The sequence below is a fragment of the Cygnus atratus genome, unplaced genomic scaffold, assembly GCF_013377495.2.
Source record: "Cygnus atratus isolate AKBS03 ecotype Queensland, Australia unplaced genomic scaffold, CAtr_DNAZoo_HiC_assembly HiC_scaffold_73, whole genome shotgun sequence".
NCBI lineage: Eukaryota > Metazoa > Chordata > Aves > Anseriformes > Anatidae > Cygnus > Cygnus atratus.
In genome coordinates this window covers 24,633-47,372 of record NW_026110198.1, presented here as the reverse complement: position 1 = coordinate 47,372, position 22,740 = coordinate 24,633, and the positions used below count along the sequence as shown (strand labels likewise).

At 56.1% G+C, this 22,740-nt stretch overlaps 4 protein-coding genes across 13 annotated transcripts in view; 3 read left to right on the top strand and 1 right to left on the bottom strand.

The window, feature by feature from the left end:
- The window catches only part of LOC118256537 (E3 ubiquitin-protein ligase Topors-like), a 32,377-nt gene extending 20,971 nt beyond the window's left edge, over nt 1-11,406 (top strand). For 2 of the 3 annotated variants that reach the window (XM_035563618.2, XM_050716983.1), the window contains exons 2-3: nt 9,294-9,987; nt 10,201-11,406. In XM_035563618.2, coding sequence (XP_035419511.1) covers nt 10,380-10,922 — 543 coding nt within the window. In that variant the 5' untranslated portion in view covers nt 9,294-9,987; nt 10,201-10,379 and the 3' untranslated portion in view covers nt 10,923-11,406. The remainder of the gene's footprint in view (nt 1-9,293; nt 9,988-10,200) is intronic. The other variant, XM_050716984.1, reaches the window with a different exon arrangement.
- The window catches only part of LOC118256543 (squalene synthase-like), a 27,253-nt gene continuing 5,696 nt past the window's right edge, over nt 1,184-22,740 (bottom strand). Inside the window, exons 1-3 of one of the 5 annotated variants that reach the window (XM_050716988.1) lie at nt 18,577-18,606; nt 18,239-18,391; nt 15,652-16,349 (exon numbers count right to left, since the gene is read on the bottom strand). In XM_050716988.1, the coding sequence (XP_050572945.1) occupies nt 16,128-16,349; nt 18,239-18,391; nt 18,577-18,591 (390 nt within the window). In that variant the 5' untranslated portion in view covers nt 18,592-18,606 and the 3' untranslated portion in view covers nt 15,652-16,127. Of the gene's footprint in view, nt 1,457-3,362; nt 3,516-15,651; nt 16,350-18,238; nt 18,392-18,576; nt 18,607-22,740 lie in introns of those variants that run through there. The other 4 variants (XM_035563625.2, XM_035563626.2, XM_050716990.1 and 1 more) reach the window with 4 other exon arrangements.
- LOC118256534 (E3 ubiquitin-protein ligase Topors-like) overlaps nt 18,403-22,740 on the top strand; it is a 15,719-nt gene continuing 11,381 nt past the window's right edge. For 2 of the 4 annotated variants that reach the window (XM_050716976.1, XM_050716977.1), the window contains exon 1: nt 18,403-18,549. The gene's annotated coding sequence lies outside the window, so the exon portion shown is untranslated. Of the gene's footprint in view, nt 18,550-18,745; nt 19,333-22,740 lie in introns of those variants that run through there. The other 2 variants (XM_050716974.1, XM_050716975.1) reach the window with 2 other exon arrangements.
- LOC118256533 (E3 ubiquitin-protein ligase Topors-like) lies at nt 19,326-20,814 on the top strand. Its single transcript, XM_035563615.2, has 2 exons — nt 19,326-19,802; nt 20,016-20,814. Exon 2 carries the CDS (start codon nt 20,195-20,197, stop codon nt 20,735-20,737), a length of 543 nt encoding a protein of 180 aa, XP_035419508.1. The 5' UTR covers nt 19,326-19,802; nt 20,016-20,194; the 3' UTR covers nt 20,738-20,814.

Sequence of the window (22,740 nt, the reverse complement as noted above, 5' to 3'; positions counted from 1 at the left end):
GCTTCCTCCAAGTAACAGTCTGGCCACACAGGCTTGGCCTTGCAAAGGCACCAAACGCCCCTGGTAGAGGGTAGGCTTTGCCCTGTCCTGCCCCAGGCTGTCCCCCCCCATCACACAGCCAAAGCAAGCAGTGAGGGATTAGGGTGACTGAAAGCAAAAAATCCAGGAAAACAGGACTTGAAAGTCGTTTCCTCTTCCCACCCCTGGCGTTCCCTGTGGGAACGCAGCCTGCTTGAAGTCCGAGGCTGATGGGTTTCGAAGCAGCAGTGGAAAGCTCTTCCAGTTGCACGTCAGACTCACTCGCAGCACCCCGAGCTGCAGCCAAGTGGGCCAGGAAAACCCGCCTGGGCACCCCGAGCTCCCTCTGGGCTACAAAGTGCAGAGCCCAGAGCATGCAGCAAAGGTGGGTGGCTGTGCTCACATTAGCCCGGGCAACTCCTTCCCACTCCCTTTCACCACCTCCCAGCTGCTAAAACCCAAAGCTTTGCAACGCACAGTGCCAGCCTGTACGAAGGAGTGCTGCCAAGAGCCGGCTTTGGGCAGGTGCACGTTCCAGCAGCCAGAGCATGCACGCCTCCAACACTGAGCAAGGAATAGGGCTCGTTTCAAGCCTAGCAGCCTGCCTCAAATACAACGACAGAAGGTGAAGATCGCCCCTGGTTCCGGTGCCAGGAGGCAACCAGCCCGGCTGGTGGCCAGAAGATGGCCAGAGCTTTCTGCTGGCTAAGTGCAGTGCCTCCTGGCTGAAGCCGAGAGCCTCCGCGTGGGGGAAAAGGGGCTGTGTAAGAAAGGGAGGCCAAACCCAGAAAAAGGCTCCCGTCCCGCGGCTCTGAGCTGGAAAGGGGTCTCAAATCTCAAGGCAAGAAAAGAGGCAACGGAGTTTCTATTTCAACCATCCTAACCAAAAAAAAAAAAAAAGAAAAATCCAATCGGTAGTAATCAGGTAAACTGTCCAACAGGAAAGGAGGGAAAAAACCAAAATCCAAATTCAACCCCAAACAGTAAGACTCCGATTGGTGCTTGGCAACAGCCACGCAGGCAGCAAGAGAGGTGAGGAGCGGAGCCTGGCGACGCCATGCTGTCCCCCCAGGGGCTCCAGGCCACCGGCGTCCCGTCCTCATCACCGCCCGCGGGCCCGGTGGCACCCGGCTGTCCCCACCAGCAGGGCAAGAGCCTCCCCGCCTCTGCTGCCCGTCCGCCGACCATCTCTTCTCTCCCACCGCCTGCCCGCCCTTCAGTTCTCGCCCGCCTGGACGTACTCTTCGGCGGCCTTGGAGATGGTGCTGAGGTACTGCCAGCTGAGGGCGGCCAGCAGCATGGCGCACGACAGGTAGATGGGGGAGTAGTGGTGGCGCGAGGCCATGGGGCCGCCGGGCAGGCTCATGGCGCGGATGGAGGCGATGATCTGCTGCGTCTTGTTGGACGAAGGGTCCGTGCTGGGGATCTTCTGGTAGATCTGCGGAGGGGAAGGAGGAATAATGGGCTCCTTAAACAAGGGAAACACATGCCCGGAAGAGGAAGATCATGGGGCACAAGGCATGGTCCTCAGGAGTTAACTCAGTGGGGGACTGCCCTGGAGCAGCAGGACCACGGAGGTGATCGTCCCCCTGAACTCTGCTCTGCTGAGGCTGCACCTCGAGTGCTGTGCTCAGTTTTGGGTCCCTCACTACAAGAAGGACATCGAGGCCCTGGAGCATGTCCAGAGCAGGGCTACGAAGCTGGTGAAGGGCCTGGAGCACAAGTCCTGTGAAGGAGCGGCTGAGGGCACCGGGGGTGTTTAGTCTGGGAGCAGAGGAGGCTCAGGGGAGACCCTCATTGCTCTCTGCAACTGCCTGAAAGGAAGGTGTGGGGAGCTGGGGTCAGCCTCTTCTCACAGGTAATCAGTGATAGGACTATCAGGAGAACTTCTTTACTGACAGGGCTGTTAGGCATTGGGATGGGCTGCCCAGGGAAGTGGTTGAGTCACCATCCCTGGAGGTCTTGAAAAGCCGTTTAGATGTAGAGCTTAGTGATATGGGTTTAGTGGAGGGCTGGTTAGTGTTAGGTCAGAGGTTGGACTCGGTGATCTTGGAGGTCTCTTCCAACCTAGATGATTTCTGTGACTAGAGGAATGGCCTCAAGTTATGCCAGGGGAGGTTCAGGTTGGAAGTGAGGAGACATTTCTTCTCAGAAAGAGCAGTCAGGCATTGGACGGTTGCCCAGGGAGGTGGTGGCGTCACCGTCCCTGGGGGTGTTCAAGGAAAGGCTGGACGTGGTGCTTAGGGACAATGGTTAGTTGGTGACATTGGTGGTAGGGGGTGGTTGGACCAGATCATCTCGGAGGTCTTTTCCAACCTTAATGACTCTGTGATTCCTGTGATTCTAAGGCCCAGCTGCTGCATGGGCCAGGGCCCGCTTCCCTTGAGAAGTGCGTTAAGCAAGGCAGCCTCTTGAGGCACCCCGTGATGGGAGATGGGCTGCAGGCCTCAAACACAATCCATTGACTGACTACAGGCGGTGTGCTTGGGCAAGCGGCTCTAGCCCAGCAAACCTCAACTCACTGCCGGCAGGCTGCAGCCCACCCCAAACCAGGTGACAGCCACCTCAGTCGGATAATGCCATTGTTTTTGGGGTCTTCTTTTGTGGTCTGCATGAGTTTTCTGGAGGCAATACAGACCTTCCTCTAGGCTAAGGTGTCACTGTCCCTGTCATAGGTTTGGTCTGCCTGCAGAAGAAGCTCTTAATAACTCACGGTTTTGGTCTCCCACATGCAGAATGATCCTACAGCCCTTTTGATCTAACAGCCCCTCACTGGATTATTTTTTCCCCTAGGAGTCCACCCTCCAGCTGTCCTTCCACAATAAACTTTTAACATCCACAGCGCCCCAAAGCCAGGAGTCCCACTGCTTAAACAACCGGAGACGAGCTGCCCTCATTTACTGCTGCCCATGAAGTGGAACCACAGACTGCATCACACTCGCTGCAACTACGGACACGGTGTAAACAAGCAGCGATCACCATGGAGCTGTCTGCGGGGAGCTGATGCAACCTGTTCAGAGAGACCAGTCCTCTTGCCCGCTCAGAGAGAGGAAGCCCTCACGCTGTGAAAGCTGACTCATCTTGCTCTTGACCAGAATGAAGACAAGACCTTGGTCTCTGCCTCTCAACGCAGGCGCAGACCGAGGGTATATTTAAGGAATGTCAAGCACCCAGTTTGGTCCAGGCCAAAACCATGTCAGGCATCGCCATGCCCTGGTGATGGACTAATAGAGACGTAACAAAGGGATTAACAGGTTCGTGGGTCTGCAAGGGACTGCCAATTCCACACCAGGAACAAGAACAGCAACAGCCAGAAATGACTCGAAGCAAGCTGCTCAACCTACCTCTTCCACATACTGGTACATGATGGCTTTGACAGCCTGTATGTTTGTGGCATCCATCATCAGAGTGACGGCTTGTCCCTTCCGGATCTTCACTACGCCCCTGAACACCTGCTTGTTGTTATAGCAGGCGGCCAGAGTGGCGATGGCCATCACCTAAGGAGAAAAACAAAGAGCCCTCACTACATTGCAAGGAGCCTGCCCAGGGAATAACCTCGGCCCAAGCAAAATCAACGGCAAAACACCGGAGTGGAACCACAATCCCACCTACCGCACGCACAAGCAAAGAAAGAAGAGAGAAGAGAATAAAACAGGTCGGAGTTTGCTCTAAATAAAGATACCTTCACTTGGAGCATTTCCTGGCTCTCTGATGAATTATTGCAGCTGCAGGATGACTTGACAAAGAGGCAGCATGCATTATGTCAATTAATAATGTGGGTGAATTTGACAACCCAAATAGTTGCCTGCCATTCCTCCCCCCAGCCCCACTTTGGACATTCAGTCCCTCTTCCATAGTTTTTTCTTTTGGTTTGGTTTGGTTTAGATTTTAAAGACACATAAAATTTCTACATCTCTCAAATTTGTTTCAATTCAGTGAATAAGCCTAAAAGTGAATTGAGATTGAGGGTCATGTATCTATCCCCATGTTTTGGCCTGACTTCAAATGGGAGGACAAAGAGGCCTACTCATTCATGCCGTGGATATATGAGTCAGAGATTTTTCGCCTTTTCTCAACATCACTGGTGTTTTCTGAGAGAAACAGCAGGTTTCTGCTGAATGGGGACTGAGGGGTCATAAGATGGCGTAGAACGCCACCACTTCAGGTAACCATTGAGGCGCTGTTCATTTCTCTCATCCTCGCGAGACAGACAAGTGGTGGTCATGTTCCTGGTTTTCTCTAAACAACCCTAGATTTCTCATGCACGTTCCCACTTTCTCTGGCCAATTTCCACCTTCCCAGGCGATAAGTTGTTCCTCACTTTCTTCTGTGTCCTTCTCAATGGTGAAACGCAAAAAGCCCCGTAGCTTTCCAAGGCTCGTTTTGGGGAATTAGAAAGCAGGTATTCTTTCTTAACAGCGCTTTCTTAACTCCCTTCAGGTTATTGTTCCATATTTTGTGTTCTATACTCGTCGTTTCCGTGCTCTCTTCAGGATGTGTCCAACGCTCGGGTGTCCAGCTGCACGTCAAGGACATCCCTGGCTCCCAGGGGCAGGTCCCAGGCCGCAGGCCGACCTCCTGGCCTGGACCCCAGCCTGGCAGGCGTGGCTCCTGTCAGCGTGGAGCAGCCATCTCACGTCAGCATTGTCTCACCGCAGCCAGGAGACCTCTGGCGGTGCTGACATCAGGGGCACCTCGACACCCTTGTGATGCCACCACACAGTCACTGTCGCCCTACGGCCTCACAAAAGGTGGCTGGCTATAAGAGCCCTGAGCGGCGCGCCTGCGGCCAGTCCGGCTGGTGGTACTCGAGAGCTCGACGTGCCATTGCTGGAAGGAGCGAGGCGGAGGTGTTGCACGAGGCACACGCAAAGCCATTCTTTTTGCACACTAGCCATCGAGGTTCTTCGGTAATGTCATCAAATATATCTACGTATATGTACCTCATCTGTCCTAAGTAGGGTCTTGCCCACTGTAACCTATCATATTTGCCATTTTAATAGCAATGTTTGTAATCCATACTAAGAATATTTAGTGCTATAGTACTACAGACAACTTTGTTGAACCTAGAAAGCTAACGTATATTTGCTGCTGGAATATTTTCTTCTTGGTTCTCTCTGTAGTAGTCCTGCTGGTGGCACGCGAGGCGTCGAGGTGAAGCCAGCGAGACACGAAGCGTCGACGTCCTGCCGGCGACCCGCAGCGGAGGTGCTGAGGACCAGAGGCTGCTGATAACCACCTGGCCCCGGGGCAGCCTACCACAGGGGACAACCAACTCCACAGCGCGGCAGCTGCAGGCACCATGAACCATCAGGAGCAGCCAGGAGGAGGCCCCTGGGGACGAGACGTGCCCCATCTGCCTGGGCCGGCTGTCCAGCACGGCTCGTGTGGACCCCTGCAGGCACTCCTTCTGCCTGGGGTGCATCCTGCCCTGGGCCACTCGAAGAGCCACCTGCCCACTGTGCCGCGGGCGTATTGGGACCATCGCACTCGTGGTGCCGCCCGCCCAGCACGACGCCTCGCCCCGCCGGCCCCGCCGGGGATTGCAGCGCAACGCGGGGCTGGAGCGGCAGCAGCAGCAGCAGCGGCAGAGGAGCCCCTCCAGCTACCGCTCGCGCAGCGTCTCGCCACGGCGCAGGGAGCGCAGCCCCGCCGAAGCACGACGGCTCGTCCGCAGCCGCTCCTGGCACTCGGAGCAGGACGGGCACAGGCTGCCACGGTCCCTGCAGTACCCCGACGCCGAGGACATAGCCGAGTACATCGCCTGGCTACGTCGGGTCCAACTGGAGGAGCCCGGGGGGGAGGGTCTGGCGACCACGCGGGCCGCCACGCCAGGCCCCGCAACTGAGCAGCGACCGGGCCTCACCTGGGGACGGGCTGGGGGTGGCAGCCACAATTACCCCAGGAATAAATTATGACTTTTCCACCCTGCAAAGCCTCTGCCTCCACTTCTTCCTGCATAGGTCAGGGGGGGGCTGAACGCAGCCCTCTCCCGCTGTCCGCGCCGCCAAGTGGGTTGGGGACGACTGCTGTTGATGGGGAATGGCTGCGGGTGGCGGGTCCCCAAGTGAGGCTGGGGGATGAGAAGCCATTTGGGAGCCACAAAGGTGACCTGGCCCAACTGGGGAAAAGGCAAAAAGCAGAAGAGGAGCAAAAGGCTCCTAAAACCTGGCAGCAGAGAATGCCTGCCAGCCGGGGAACCGGGCCTGGGAACCTGCAGCGGCCTTGGAAGGCGCTGCTGGCCTCCTCAAGTGCAGCCTAAGGGTACCTAAGAACCTGAGACTTCCTGGATGCATTCCTGTTTGACATGATTTAGGTGTTCCTGCTCCGGCAGGGGGATTGGACTAGATGATCTTTCAAGGTGCCTTCCAATCCCTAACGTTCTGTCATTGTGTGACTGTGCATCACTGCACATTCATCCTGGCCAGAGAAGGCTCAGGGGGATCTTAGCAACGTCTAGACACCCCCAAAGGGAGGATGCAAAGAAGATGGAGCCAGGCTCTTGTCAGCAGTGCCCAGCAGGCGTCCAGCTCTAGGTGTCCCTGCTTGGGCAGGACGGGGTTGGAGCAGATGACCTCCAGAGGTCCCTTCCATCCCCAACCCTTCTGGGAGCTTCCTGCTGGGTAAAAAACAGGCCCTTTTGATACCACGCAGGGTTCATAGGATGGCGTAGAACGCCACCACTTCAGGTAACCATTGAGGCGCTGTTCATTTCTCTCATCCTCGCGAGACAGACAAGAGGTGGTCATGTTCCTGGTTTTCTCTAAACAACCTAGATTTCTCATGCACGTTGCCACTTTCTCTGGCCAATTTCCACCTTCCCAGGCGATAAGTTGTTCCTCACTTTCTTCTTGTGTCCTTCTCAATGGTGAAACGCAAAAAGCCCCGTAGCTTTCCAAGGCTCGTTTTGGGGAATTAGAAAGCAGGTATTCTTTCTTAACAGCGCTTTCTTAACTCCCTTCAGGTTATTGTTCCATATTTTGTGTTCTATACTCGTCGTTTCCGTGCTCTCTTCAGGATGTGTCCAACGCTCGGGTGTCCAGCTGCACGTCAAGGACATCCCTGGCTCCCAGGGGCAGGTCCCAGGCCGCAGGCCGACCTCCTGGCCTGGACCCCAGCCTGGCAGGCGTGGCTCCTGTCAGCGTGGAGCAGCCATCTCACGTCAGCATTGTCTCACCGCAGCCAGGAGACCTCTGGCGGTGCTGACATCAGGGGCACCTCGACACCCTTGTGATGCCACCACACAGTCACTGTCGCCCTACGGCCTCACAAAAGGTGGCTGGCTATAAGAGCCCTGAGCGGCGCGCCTGCGGCCAGTCCGGCTGGTGGTACTCGAGAGCTCGACGTGCCATTGCTGGAAGGAGCGAGGCGGAGGTGTTGCACGAGGCACACGCAAAGCCATTCTTTTTGCACACTAGCCATCGAGGTTCTTCGGTAATGTCATCAAATATATCTACGTATATGTACCATCATCTGTCCTAAGTAGGGTCTTGCCCACTGTAACCTATCATATTTGCCATTTTAATAGCAATGTTTGTAATCCATACTAGAATATTTAGCGCTATAGTACTACAGACAACTTGGTTGAACCTAGAAAGCTAACGTATATTTGCTGCTGGAATAGTTTTCTTCTTGGTTCTCTCTGTAGTAGTCCTGCTGGTGCACGCGAGGCGTCGAGGTGAAGCCAGCGAGACACGAAGCGTCGACGTCCTGCCGGCGACCCGCAGCGGAGGTGCTGAGGACCAGAGGCTGCTGATAACCACCTGGCCCCGGGCAGCCTAACCACAGGGGACAACCAACTCCACAGCGCGGCAGCTGCAGGCACCATGAACATCAGGAGCAGCCGAGACGAGGAGGCCCTGGGGACGAGACGTGCCCATCTGCCTGGGCCGGCTGCTCCAGCACGGCCGTGTGGACCCCTGCAGGCACTCCTTCTGCCTGGGTGCATCCTGCCCTGGGCCCACTCGAAGAGGCCACCTGCCCACTGTGCCCTCGGGCGTATTGGGACCATCGCACTCGTGGTGCCGGCCCGCCCAGCACGACCGCTCGCCCCGCCGGCTCCCGCCGGGGATTGCAGCGCAACGCGGGGCTGGAGCTGGCAGCAGCAGCAGCAGCAGCGGCAGAGGAGCCCCTCCAGCTACCGCTTCGCGCAGCGTCTCGCCACGGCGCAGGGAGCGCAGCCCCGCCGAAGCACGACGGCTCGTCCGCAGCCGCTCCTGGCACTCGGTAGCAGGACGGGCACAGGCTGCCACGTCCCGTGCAGTACCCCGACGCCGAGGACATAGCCGAGTACATCGCCTGGCTACTGTCGGGTCCAACTGGAGGAGCCGGGTGTCTGGCGACCACTTGCGGGCCGCCACGCCAGGCCCCGCACTGAGCAGCGACCGGCCTCACCTGGGGACCGGGCTGGGGGCTGGCAGCCATCAATTACCCCAGAATAAATTATGACTTTTCCACCCTGCAAAGCCCTCTGCCTCCACTTCTTCCTGCATAGGTCAGCGGGGGGGCTGAACGCAGCCCTCTCCCGCTGTCCCCGCGCCGCGCAAGTGGGTTGGGGACGACTGCTGTTGATGGGGAATGGCTGCGGGTGGCGGGTCGCCAAGTGAGGCTGGGGGATGAGAAGCCATTTGGGAGCCACAAAGGTGACCTGGCCCAACTGGTGGAAAGGCAAAAAAGCAGAAGAGGAGCAAAAGGCTCCTAAAACCTGGCAGCAGAGAATGCCTGCCAGCCGGGGAAACGGGCCTGGGAACCTGCAGCGCCTTGGAAGGCGCTGCTGGCCTCCTCCAAGTGCAGCCTAGGGTACCTAAGAACCTGAGACTTCCTGGATGCATTCCTGTTTGACATGATTTAGGTGTTCCTGCTCCGGCAGGGGGATTGGACTAGATGATCTTTCAAGGTGCCTTCCAATCCCTAACGTTCTGTCATTGTGTGACTGTGCATCACTGCACATTCATCCTGGCCAGAGAAGGCTCAGGGGGATCTTAGCAACGTCTAGACACCCCCAAAGGGAGGATGCAAAGAAGACGGAGCCAGGCTCTTGTCAGCAGTGCCCAGCAGGCGTCCAGCTCTAGGTGTCCCTGCTTGGGCAGGACGGGGTTGGAGCAGATGACCTCCAGAGGTCCCTTCCATCCCCAACCCTTCTGGGAGCTTCCTGCTGGGTAAAAACAGGCCCTTTTGATACCACGCAGGGTTCATAGGATGGCGTAGAACGCCACCACTTCAGGTAACCATTGAGGCGCTGTTCATTTCTCTCATCCTCGCGAGACAGACAAGAGGTGGTCATGTTCCTGGTTTTCTCTAAACAACCCTAGATTTCTCATGCACGTTCCCACTTTCTCTGGCCAATTTCCACCTTCCCAGGCGATAAGTTGTTCCTCACTTTCTTCTTGTGTCCTTCTCAATGGTGAAACGCAAAAAGCCCCGTAGCTTTCCAAGGCTCGTTTTGGGGAATTAGAAAGCAGGTATTCTTTCTTAACAGCGCTTTCTTAACTCCCTTCAGGTTATTGTTCCATATTTTGTGTTCTATACTCGTCGTTTCCGTGCTCTCTTCAGGATGTGTCCAACGCTCGGGTGTCCAGCTGCACGTCAAGGACATCCCTGGCTCCCAGGGGCAGGTCCCAGGCCGCAGGCCGACCTCCTGGCCTGGACCCCAGCCTGGCAGGCGTGGCTCCTGTCAGCGTGGAGCAGCCATCTCACGTCAGCATTGTCTCACCGCAGCCAGGAGACCTCTGGCGGTGCTGACATCAGGGGCACCTCGACACCCTTGTGATGCCACCACACAGTCACTGTCGCCCTACGGCCTCACAAAAGGTGGCTGGCTATAAGAGCCCTGAGCGGCGCGCCTGCGGCCAGTCCGGCTGGTGGTACTCGAGAGCTCGACGTGCCATTGCTGGAAGGAGCGAGGCGGAGGTGTTGCACGAGGCACACGCAAAGCCATTCTTTTTGCACACTAGCCATCGAGGTTCTTCGGTAATGTCATCAAATATATCTACGTATATGTACCTCATCTGTCCTAAGTAGGGTCTTGCCCACTGTAACCTATCATATTTGCCATTTTAATAGCAATGTTTGTAATCCATACTAAGAATATTTAGTGCTATAGTACTACAGACAACTTTGTTGAACCTAGAAAGCTAACGTATATTTGCTGCTGGAATATTTTCTTCTTGGTTCTCTCTGTAGTAGTCCTGCTGGTGGCACGCGAGGCGTCGAGGTGAAGCCAGCGAGACACGAAGCGTCGACGTCCTGCCGGCGACCCGCAGCGGAGGTGCTGAGGACCAGAGGCTGCTGATAACCACCTGGCCCCGGGGCAGCCTACCACAGGGGACAACCAACTCCACAGCGCGGCAGCTGCAGGCACCATGAACCATCAGGAGCAGCCAGAGGAGGAGGCCCCTGGGGACGAGACGTGCCCCATCTGCCTGGGCCGGCTGTCCAGCACGGCTCGTGTGGACCCCTGCAGGCACTCCTTCTGCCTGGGGTGCATCCTGCCCTGGGCCACTCGAAGAGCCACCTGCCCACTGTGCCGCGGGCGTATTGGGACCATCGCACTCGTGGTGCCGCCCGCCCAGCACGACGCCTCGCCCCGCCGGCCCCGCCGGGGATTGCAGCGCAACGCGGGGCTGGAGCGGCAGCAGCAGCAGCAGCAGCGGCAGAGGAGCCCCTCCAGCTACCGCTCGCGCAGCGTCTCGCCACGGCGCAGGGAGCGCAGCCCCGCCGAAGCACGACGGCTCGTCCGCAGCCGCTCCTGGCACTCGGAGCAGGACGGGCACAGGCTGCCACGGTCCCTGCAGTACCCCGACGCCGAGGACATAGCCGAGTACATCGCCTGGCTACGTCGGGTCCAACTGGAGGAGCCGGGGTCTGGCGACCACGCGGGCCGCCACGCCAGGCCCCGCAACTGAGCAGCGACCGGGCCTCACCTGGGGACGGGCTGGGGGTGGCAGCCACAATTACCCCAGGAATAAATTATGACTTTTCCACCCTGCAAAGCCTCTGCCTCCACTTCTTCCTGCATAGGTCAGCGGGGGGGCTGAACGCAGCCCTCTCCCGCTGTCCGCGCCGCCAAGTGGGTTGGGGACGACTGCTGTTGATGGGGAATGGCTGCGGGTGGCGGGTCCCCAAGTGAGGCTGGGGGATGAGAAGCCATTTGGGAGCCACAAAGGTGACCTGGCCCAACTGGGGAAAAGGCAAAAAGCAGAAGAGGAGCAAAAGGCTCCTAAAACCTGGCAGCAGAGAATGCCTGCCAGCCGGGGAACCGGGCCTGGGAACCTGCAGCGGCCTTGGAAGGCGCTGCTGGCCTCCTGCAAGTGCAGCCTAAGGGTACCTAAGAACCTGAGACTTCCTCAAGATACCACCACCAAGGGCAAAAGCAAGGAACTAGAAGAGCAACGGGCTAGGAGAAGGAGGAATTGCTCTGGGAAAGCAATTTTCCCTTTTGATAGAACAAGGACTGCTTTTCTATCCAAAAATGGGAGCACCTCTCTCCCTTCAGAACTGCCTGTGCTGCACAAACTGTTCTTGCCTACACGACATCCTAAACCCACTGAACCTTTGCTGGGGATGCGTGGCTGACTATCCCAACCCCACGGTGGGAGTCTCGCCTCTTTGAAGTGGCACTCTGTTCTTGATTCATTGGGGCCCGCTCCTGGTTTCGGTCTCTTCCGAGATGGCGTTTCTTCATTAGCCTGATACTCTCTCCATGCTTGCCTTTAATCACAGAATATTGCTGGTATGGAGCTGGGTTCTGGTTTCCGGATGACAGGGATGCTGATAACACACCGATCTTCTAGCTGTTGCAGAGCAGTGCTTACGCACAGTCAAGGGGTGCACCAGGAGCTGGGAGGGGATGCCGCAGGACAGCTGGCCCAAACTGGCCAGAGCCACGTCCCTACCGTATGGGGTCATGCTGAAGACGAGGACTGAGTGCGTTGGATAAGATCCTCTTGGACAAGAGGAGACTGAGGGGTGACCTATTAACATTTATAAATATGTAAAGGGTGAGGTCAGGAGGATGGAGCCAGGCTCTTCTCGGTGACATCCAATGATAGCACAAGGGCAATGGGTTGCGAGCTGGAACATAGGAGGTTCCGCTTAATAGGAGACAAAAAAGAAAAACCCAAAAGAAAAACACCAAAAAAACCTTTCTCAAGCCGGTCTCTGGTTTTCATATCGAATATTTTGGAAGCTGGCAGCTCTCTGCGGGGGGAAAGCTGTTGATGTGTTGGTGCTGCCTTGCAGGGGTGTACCAGCACGTGTCCGGGGAGCAGGTCGGAGGCCACGCGATCCGGATCCTGGGCTGGGGGGTTGAAAACGGGGACCCCCTACTGCTGGCTGCTAACTCCTGAACACCGACTGGGGGGATAACGGTGAGGAGCACAAAGCTATCGGTGTCAGGGGGGCTGCCCCCATTCCCCGGTCTCCTTGGGCACTCGGTGAGGCAGGGGGAATTGACGTGCCCCGGTGTCCTTCAGGCTTCTTCAAAATCCTCCGAGGAGAGACCACTGCGGCATCGAGTCCGAAATCGTGGCCGGCATCCCCCGGACGGAGCAATACTGGAAGAGGGTGTAACTGGCCTCGTGCATCCTACTGCTGAGTTGATCAAACCACCAATAATCCCGAGTCCCCGATGCTTTTAACCGATAGCGGGTTGGGCGCAGAGCCCCCACTCTAAGAGATGATAGTTGAGGTTACTTTACTAAAGCTTTTATCTTTTTTTTTTTTTTTTTTTTTTTATTTTATTTTTTAGTTGTATGATGGAGCTGGAGGTGGCAGGTCCTGTACTGGTGCCAGCCTGCCGGCTGCAAGCCCTCTGCTCCTGGTGGGTCGCAGCCGGGGGCACTCCCTGCTCAAAGGACTGCTGGGGGCTTGCTGGCCTCTTTGTGCCGTGGTCTTTGGCTAGCCCGGACCCCTTCCAGCCCAGTCTGTTACTGGGAGGGAGGGAAGCAGTAGCTTTGCGCTGGGAGCAAGGATTTGGTGGGGCAGCAGAGACGGAGGCTGCTGGCAAATCCAGGCGTGGCCGGTGCACCCCTGGCTGGGGCGGTCTGACTGTTAGCAGAGAGCGTGTGCCTTGTTGAATTGGCTAAACGTAGTCCCATTAGTGACAAAATACTGATGAACTTGATGCGGGGCTGCCTACAGCCCCTCCTGCCTGTGACACGTCCTTTCTGCATCGCTTGCTCTGCTCCATTCTTTCGGCTGCTTTTTAAACCACTCATTCCTCAGCTGCTGTTGTTTTTTAATTATGTTTTTTTTTTTTTCTTTTTATGCTGTAATCTGGGGTTATTGATCCTAGGGAAGGGCCTGTCTGGAGCTCCATGAGCTTTGATCGAATTGTCCTGCAGCATTCAGGAGCACGCTGGGAAGGGCAAAACTGCTTTTGGCCAGGGCTACGCAGCTCGGGCCATGCCTTGGCAAGGGTGCTGCTGCGTGTTGCGAGCTGGTGTAGTACTTTGGGACTGCAGATGATGTTCTCCAGGTCTGCCACAGGAGCTCATGCAGATGCTTGGCGGTATCTGGCGAACTTGCACGCAACTGAAGCATTCTCTGAGCCACAGGTGGCAAGGAAGTAAAAGTAATCTTATTTTTGTTATTGGGGGAAGTGTAATAGCAGTGTAGGAGGAATCATGCGATTTGCCAACACTAATATAGTGAAAGAGCTTTTGATTTTCTTTTAAAGCACAAAGTATATTGCTGAGCTAATGCTACAGGGCTGAAATAAGTGAAGCAGGCTCTCCCTTGTACTGTAAAATAGCCCCTCACCTCTGCCTACTGAACCAGTGAGACAGAGCTTTGGTGTGTGTGAATGAAACAACCGTGCCAATAAACGATTTCTCCAACGTCTCGTCTCCTGCCCCTTGTTGACTTCTCCTTCAGGAGCTAAACCATCCTCAACTCTTCTGCTGTTGCTTTGCTGTTGTGGAAGCCGGGTGAGGCCCTTTTGTGCCAGTGCAAGCTGTCCCTGCCCCATCCTCTGGCCATGCTGGTGGCAGCGGGGCTGCAGCCGCTGCCTGGGACCTGCGCTGGCCCCCGAGCAGTGCCAAGTCCTGTGGCACAGAGGATGCTTCACCAGGGACCAGAGGGAAGCCAGGGGTGCAGGGCTGGGGAAACAGGGATGTAGCCGGGCACTGGAAAGCACAGCAGCAGCCCAAGGGTGCTGTGCCCCGACCCCTGCTGAACACACTGCGTTCAGCCCCTCGGGCCTTCTGCTGCAGGCTTTTAGGCAAGGAAACCTCCAGACCAAGCCCAGGGCTACAAAGCTGGCACTGCTACGAGAGTATGGAGTAAAACGAGAGGCGGGATACAGCTAGCTGGATAGGGTATAGCAAGGCTGGAGCTCAAGAGATGAGCAAGCAGCAGCTGTGCAATAGACTGGTCTTGACCTTGAAAGGTTCTAGAGAGCAAGCAGAGCCCCCAGAAGGGCTGGCTGTAGTCTCCCAGCCTGCAACATGCTCTAAGGCTCTAACTTACCTCCCGCCTGGCTCCAGCTCCATCCCAGAAGAGCAGAGAAGGTCCCCAGTGTAGGCACAGCTTCCCCACTCCTCCTCTTCCCAACAGGGACCGGTATAAAAGTCAACGTACTGAGCGTTAGCTGTCTCCCCCCGGGTTACAATTCAGTTTTCAGGCCCAACCTATAGGGCATTACGGTGATGCCCTGCAAGGAAGCATCTGCACTTCATGTAACTGTTGCAACAGCGGGGAACTAGCACAATAAGAGAAATAACGGCGGAAGAAATTCTCAAGCACTCTTTTTTTTTTTTTTTTTCCAAAGAAAACCTTTAATGTCAACAACAGGAAGCTGCACAAAGGGAGCTACCGCAAGGTTTTTGAACAACAGCTTAAAACTATCTACATAGGTACTCGTGGAGCAGGGCTGCTTCCTCCAAGTAACAGTCTGGCCACACAGGCTTGGCCTTGCAAAGGCCACCAAAACGCCCCTGGTAGGGGTAGGCTTTGCCCTGTCCTGCCCCAGGCTGTCCCCCCCCATCACACAGCCAAAGCAGCAGTGAGGGATTAGGGTGGACTGAAAGCAAAAATCCAGGAAAACGGGACTTGAAAGTCGTTTCCTCTTCCCACCCCTGGCGTTCCCTGTGGGAACGCAGCCTGCTTGAAGTCCAGGCTGATGGGTTTCGAAACAGCAGTGGAAAGCTCTTCCAGTTTGCACGTCAGACTCACTCGCAGCACCCCGAGCTGCAGCCAAGTGGGCCAGGAAAACCCGCCTGGGCCACCCCAAGCTCCCTCTGGGCTACAAAGTGCAGAGCCCAGAGCATGCAGCAAAGGTGGGTGGCTGTGCTCACATTAGCCCAGGGCAACTCCTTCCCACTCCCTTTCACCACCTCCCCAGCTGCTAAAACCCAAAGCTTTGCAACGCACAGTGCCACCTGTACGAAGGAGCTGCAAGAGCCGGCTTTGGGCAGGGTGCACGTTCCAGCAGCCAGAGCAGCACGCCTCCGACACTGAGCAAGGAAAGGGCTCGTTTCGAGCCTAGCAGCCTCCTCAAATACAACGACAGAAAGGTGAAGATCGCCCCTGGTTCCAGGTGCCAGGAGGGCAACCAGCCCGGGCTGGTGGCCAGAAGATGGCCAGAGCTTTCTGCTGGCCTAAGTGCAGTGCCTCCTGGCTGAAGCCAGAGCCCTCACGTGGGGAAAAGGGGCTGTGTAAGAAAGGGAGGCCAAACCCAGAAAAGGCTCCCGTCCCGCGGCTCTGAGCTGGAAAGGGGTCTCAAATCTCAAGCAAGAAAAGAGGCAACTGGAGTTTCTATTTCAACCATCCTAACCAAAAAAAAAAAAAAAAAGAAAATCCAATCGGTAGTAATCAGGTAAACTATCCAACAGGAAAGGAGGGAAAAACCAAAATCCAAATTCAACCGCAAACAGTAAGACTCCGATTGGTGCTTGCAACCAGCCACGCAGGCAGCAAGAGAGGTGAGGAGCGGAGCCCTGGCGACGCCATGCTGTCCCCACAGGGGCTCCAGGCCACCGGCGTCCCGTCCTCATCACCGCCCGCGGGCCCGGTGGCACCCGGCTGTCCCCACCAGCAGGGGCAAGGAGCCTCCCGCCTCTGCTGCCCGTCCGCCGACCATCTCTTCTCTCCCACCGCCTGCCCGCCCTTCAGTTCTCGCCCGCCTGGACGTACTCTTCGGCGGCCTTGGAGATGGTGCTGAGGTACTGCCAGCTGAGGGCGGCCAGCAGCATGGCGCACGACAGGTAGATGGGGGAGTAGTGGTGGCGCGAGGCCATGGGGCCGCCGGGCAGGCTCATGGCGCGGATGGAGGCGATGATCTGCTGCGTCTTGTTGGACGAAGGGTCCGTGCTGGGGATCTTCTGGTAGATCTGCGGAGGGGAAGGAGGAATAATGGGCTCCTTAAACAAGGGAAACACATGCCCGGAAGAGGAAGATCATGGGGCACAAGGCATGGTCCTCAGGAGTTAACTCAGTGGGGGACTGCCCTGGAGCAGCAGCACCACAGAGGTGATCGTCCCCCTGAACTCTGCTCTGCTGAGGCTGCACCTCGAGTGCTGTGCTCAGTTTTGGGTCCCTCACTACAAGAAGGACATCGAGGCCCTGGAGCATGTCCAGAGCAGGGCTACGAAGCTGGTGAAGGGCCTGGAGCACAAGTCCTGTGAGGAGCGGCTGAGGGCACCGGGGGTGTTTAGTCTGGAGCAGAGGAGGCTCAGGGCAGACCTCATTTCTCTCTGCAACTGCCTGAAAGGAAGGTGTGGGGAGCTGGGGGTCAGCCTCTTCTCACAGGTAATCAGTGATAGGACTATCAGGAAGAACTTCTTTACTGACAGGGTTGTTAGGCATTGGGATGGGCTGCCCAGGGAAGTGGTTGAGTCACCATCCCTGGAGGTCTTGAAAAGCCGTTTAGATGTAGAGCTTAGTGATATGGTTTAGTGGAGGGCTGGTTAGTGTTAGGTCAGAGGTTGGACTCGGTGATCTTGGAGGTCTCTTCCAACCTAGATGATTCTGTGACTAGAGGGAATGGCCTCAAGTTATGCCAGGGGAGGTTCAGGTTGGAAATGCGGAGACATTTCTTCTCAGAAAGAGCAGTCAGGCATTGGGATGGGTTGCCCAGGGAGGTGGTGGCGTCACCGTCCCTGGGGGTGTTCAAGGAAAGGCTGGACGTGGTGCTTAGGGACATGGTTTAGTTGGTGACATTGGTGGTAGGGGGGTGGTTGGACCAGATCATCTCGGAGGTCTTTTCCAACCTTAATGACTCTGTGATTCTGTGATTCTAAGGCCCAGCTGCTGCATGGGGCCAGGGCCCGCTTCCCTTGAGAAGTGCGTTAAGCCAGGCAGCCTCTTGAGGGCACCCCGTGATGGGAGATGGGCTGCAGGGCCTCAAACACAATCCATTGACTGACTACAGGCGGTGGTGCTGGGGCAAGCGGCTCTAGCCCAGCAAACCTCACTCACTGCCGGCATGCTGCAGCCCACCCCAAACCAGGTGACAGCCACCTCAGTCGGATAATGCCATTGTTTTTGGGGTCTTCTTTTCGTGGTCTGCATGAGTTTTCTGGAGGCATACAGACCTTCCTCTAGGCTAAGGTGTCACTGTCCCTTGTCATAGGTTTGGTCTGCCTGCAGAAGAAGCTCTAATAACTCACGGTTTTGGGTCTCCCACATGCAGAATGATCTAACAGCCCTCACTGGATTATTTTTTCCCCTAGGAGTCCACCCACCAGCTGTCCTTCCACATAAACTTTTAACATCCACAGCGCCCCAAAGCCAGGAGTCCCACTGCTTAACAACCGGAGACGAGCTGCCCTCATTTACTGCTGCCCATGAAGTGGAACCACAGACTGCATCACACTCGCTGCAACTACGGACACGGTGTAAACAAGAGCGCTCACCATGGAGCTGTCTGCGGGGAGGTGATGCAACCTGTTCAGAAGAACCAGTCCTCTTGCCCGCTCAGAGAGAGGAAGCCCTCACGCTGTGAAAGCTGACTCATCTTGCACTTGACCAGAATGAAGACAAGACCTTGGTCTCTGCCTCTCAACGCAGGCGCAGACCGAGGGTATATTTAAGGAATGTCAAGCACCCAGTTTGGTCCAGGCCAAAACCATGTCAGGCATCGCCATGCCCTGGTGATGGACTAATAGAGACGTAACAAAGGGATTAACAGGTTCGTGGGTCTGCAAGGGACTGCCAATTCCACACCAGGAACAAGAACAGCAACAGCCAGAAATGACTCGAAGCAAGCTGCTCAACCTACCTCTTCCACATACTGGTACATGATGGCTTTGACAGCCTGTATGTTTGTGGCATCCATCATCAGAGTGACGGCTTGTCCCTTCCGGATCTTCACTACGCCCCTGAACACCTGCTTGTTGTTATAGCAGGCGGCCAGAGTGGCGATGGCCATCACCTAAGGAGAAAAACAAAGAGCCCTCACTACATTGCAAGGAGCCTGCCCAGGGAATAACCTCGGCCCAAGCAAAATCAACGGCAAAACACCGGAGTGGAACCACAATCCCACCTACCGCACGCACAAGCAAAGAAAGAAGAGAGAAGAGAATAAAACAGGTCGGAGTTTGCTCTAAATAAAGATACCTTCACTTGGAGCATTTCCTGGCTCTCTGATGAATTATTGCAGCTGCAGGATGACTTGACAAAGAGGCAGCATGCATTATGTCAATTAATAATGTGGGTGAATTTGACAACCCAAATGTGGCCTGCCATTCCTCCCCCCAGCCCCACTTTGGACATTCAGTCCCTCTTCCATAGTTTTTTCTTTTGGTTTGGTTTAGATTTTAAAGACACATAAAATTTCTACATCTCTCAAATTTGTTTCAATTCAGTGAATAAGCCTAAAAGTGAATTGAGATTGAGGGTCATGTATCTATCCCCATGTTATTAGCCTGACTTCAAATGGGAGGACAAAGAGGCCTACTCATTCATGCTGTGGATATATGACAGTCAGAGATTTTTCGCCTTTTCTCAACATCACTGGTGTTTTCTGAGAGAAACAGCAGGTTTCTCCTGAATGGGGACTGAGGGGTCATAAGATGGCGTAGAACGCCACCACTTCAGGTAACCATTGAGGCGCTGTTCATTTCTCTCATCCTCGCGAGACAGACAAGTGGTGGTCATGTTCCTGGTTTTCTCTAAACAACCCTAGATTTCTCATGCACGTTGCCACTTTCTCTGGCCAATTTCCACCTTCCCAGGCGATAAGTTGTTCCTCACTTTCTTCTCGTGTCCTTCTCAATGGTGAAACGCAAAAAGCCCCGTAGCTTTCCAAGGCTCGTTTTGGGGAATTAGAAAGCAGGTATTCTTTCTTAACAGCGCTTTCTTAACTCCCTTCAGGTTATTGTTCCATATTTTGTGTTCTATACTTGTCGTTTCCGTGCTCTCTTCAGGATGTGTCCAACGCTCGGGTGTCCAGCTGCACGTCAAGGACATCCCTGGCTCCCAGGGGCAGGTCCCAGGCCGCAGGCCGACCTCCTGGCCTGGACCCCAGCCTGGCAGGCGTGGCTCCTGTCAGCGTGGAGCAGCCATCTCACGTCAGCATTGTCTCACCGCAGCCAGGAGACCTCTGGCGGTGCTGACATCAGGGGCACCTCGACACCCTTGTGATGCCACCACACAGTCACTGTCGCCCTACGGCCTCACAAAAGGTGGCTGGCTATAAGAGCCCTGAGCGGCGCGCCTGCGGCCAGTCCGGCTGGTGGTACTCGAGAGCTCGACGTGCCATTGCTGGAAGGAGCGAGGCGGAGGTGTTGCACGAGGCACACGCAAAGCCATTCTTTTTGCACACTAGCCATCGAGGTTCTTCGGTAATGTCATCAAATATATCTACGTATATGTACCTCATCTGTCCTAAGTAGGGTCTTGCCCACTGTAACCTATCATATTTGCCATTTTAATAGCAATGTTTGTAATCCATACTAAGAATATTTAGTGCTATAGTACTACAGACAACTTTGTTGAACCTAGAAAGCTAACGTATATTTGCTGCTGGAATATTTTCTTCTTGGTTCTCTCTGTAGTAGTCCTGCTGGTGGCACGCGAGGCGTCGAGGTGAAGCCAGCGAGACACGAAGCGTCGACGTCCTGCCGGCGACCCGCAGCGGAGGTGCTGAGGACCAGAGGCTGCTGATAACCACCTGGCCCCGGGGCAGCCTACCACAGGGGACAACCAACTCCACAGCGCGGCAGCTGCAGGCACCATGAACCATCAGGAGCAGCCAGACGAGGAGGCCCCTGGGGACGAGACGTGCCCCATCTGCCTGGGCCGGCTGTCCAGCACGGCTCGTGTGGACCCCTGCAGGCACTCCTTCTGCCTGGGGTGCATCCTGCCCTGGGCCACTCGAAGAGCCACCTGCCCACTGTGCCGCGGGCGTATTGGGACCATCGCACTCGTGGTGCCGCCCGCCCAGCACGACGCCTCGCCCCGCCGGCCCCGCCGGGGATTGCAGCGCAACGCGGGGCTGGAGCGGCAGCAGCAGCAGCAGCAGCGGCAGAGGAGCCCCTCCAGCTACCGCTCGCGCAGCGTCTCGCCACGGCGCAGGGAGCGCAGCCCCGCCGAAGCACGACGGCTCGTCCGCAGCCGCTCCTGGCACTCGGAGCAGGACGGGCACAGGCTGCCACGGTCCCTGCAGTACCCCGACGCCGACGACATAGCCGAGTACATCGCCTGGCTACGTCGGGTCCAACTGGAGGAGCCGGGGTCTGGCGACCACGCGGGCCGCCACGCCAGGCCCCGCAACTGAGCAGCGACCGGGCCTCACCTGGGGACGGGCTGGGGGTGGCAGCCACAATTACCCCAGGAATAAATTATGACTTTTCCACCCTGCAAAGCCTCTGCCTCCACTTCTTCCTGCATAGGTCAGCGGGGGGGGCTGAACGCAGCCCTCTCCCGCTGTCCGCGCCGCCAAGTGGGTTGGGGACGACTGCTGTTGATGGGGAATGGCTGCGGGTGGCGGGTCCCCAAGTGAGGCTGGGGGATGAGAAGCCATTTGGGAGCCACAAAGGTGACCTGGCCCAACTGGGGAAAAGGCAAAAAGCAAAAGAGGAGCAAAAGGCTCCTAAAACCTGGCAGCAGAGAATGCCTGCCAGCCGGGGAACCGGGCCTGGGAACCTGCAGCGGCCTTGGAAGGCGCTGCTGGCCTCCTGCAAGTGCAGCCTAAGGGTACCTAAGAACCAGAGACTTCCTCAAGATACCACCACCAAGGGCAAAAGCAAGGAACTAGAAGAGCAACGGGCTGAGAAGGAGGAATTGCTCTGGGAAAGCAATTTTCCCTTTTGATAGAACAAGGACTGCTTTTCTATCCAAAATGGAGCACCTCTCTCCCTCAGAACTGCCTGTGCTGCACAAACTGTTCTTGCCTACACGACATCCTAAACCCACTGAACCTTTGCTGGGGATGCGTGGCTGACTCCCAACTCCACGGTGGGAGTCTCGCCTCTTTGAAGTGGCACTCTGTTCTTGATTCATTGGGGCCCGCTCCTGGGTTCGGTCTCTTCCGAGATGGCTTTTCTTCATTAGCCTGATACTCTCTCCATGCTTGCCTTTCATCACAGAATATTGCTGGTATGGAGCTGGGTTCTGGATTTCGGATGACAGGGATGCTGATAACACACCGATCTTCTAGCTGTTGCAGAGCAGTGCTTACGCACAGTCAAGGGGTGCACCAGGAGCTGGGAGGGGATGCCGCCAGGACAGCTGGCCCAAACTGGCCAGAGCCACGTCCCATACCGTATGGGGTCATGCTGAAGACGAGGACTGAGTGCGTTGGATAAGATCCTCTTGGACAAGAGGAGACTGAGGGGTGACCTTATTAACATTTATAAACATGTAAAGGGTGAGCGTCAGGAGGATGGAGCCAGGCTCTTCTCGGTGACATCCAATGATAGCACAAGGGGCAATGGGTGCGAGCTGGAACATAGGAGGTTCCGCTTAAATAGGAGACAAAAAAGAAAAACCCCAAAAGAAAAACCACCAAAAAACCTTTCTCAGCCGGTCTCTGGGTTTTCATATCGAATATTTTGGAAGCTGGCAGCTCTCTGCAGGGGGAAAGCTGTTGATGTGTTGGTGCTGCCTTGCAGGGGTGTACCAGCACGTGTCCGGGGAGCAGGTCGGAGGCCACGCGATCCGGATCCTGGGCTGGGGGGTTGAAAACGGGACCCCCTACTGGCTGGCTGCTAACTCCTGGAACACCGACTGGGGGGATAACGGTGAGGAGCACAAAGCTATCGGTGTCAGGGGGGCTGCCCCCATTCCCCGGTCTCCTTGGGCACTCGGTGAGGCAGGGGAACTGACGTGCCCTGGTGTCCTTCCAGGCTTCTTCAAAATCCTCCGAGGAGAGGACCACTGCGGCATCGAGTCCGAAATCGTGGCCGGCATCCCCCGGACGGAGCAATACTGGAAGAGGGTGTAACTGGCCTCGTGCATCACTGCTGAGTTGATCAAACCACAAATAATCCCGAGTCCCCGATGCTTTTAACCGATAGCGGGTTGGGCGCAGAGCCCCCACTCTAAGAGACGATAGTTGAGGTTACTTTATTAAAGCTTTTTATCTTTTTGTTTTGTTTTGTTTTGTTTTTTTTTTTTTAGTTGTATGATGGAGCTGGAGGTGGCAGGTCCTGTACTGGTGCCAGCTGCCGTCTGCAAGCCCTCTGCTCCTGGTGGGTCGCAGCCGGGGGCACTCCCTGCTCAAAGGACTGCTGGGGGGCTTGCTGGCCTCTTTGTGCCGTGGTCTTTGGCTAGCCCGGA

What these genes read in the sequence shown, in the direction of transcription:
- LOC118256533 (XM_035563615.2), top strand. Translation starts at nt 20,195, where the DNA reads ATGAACCATCAGGAGCAGCCAGACGAGGAGGCCCCTGGGGACGAGACG.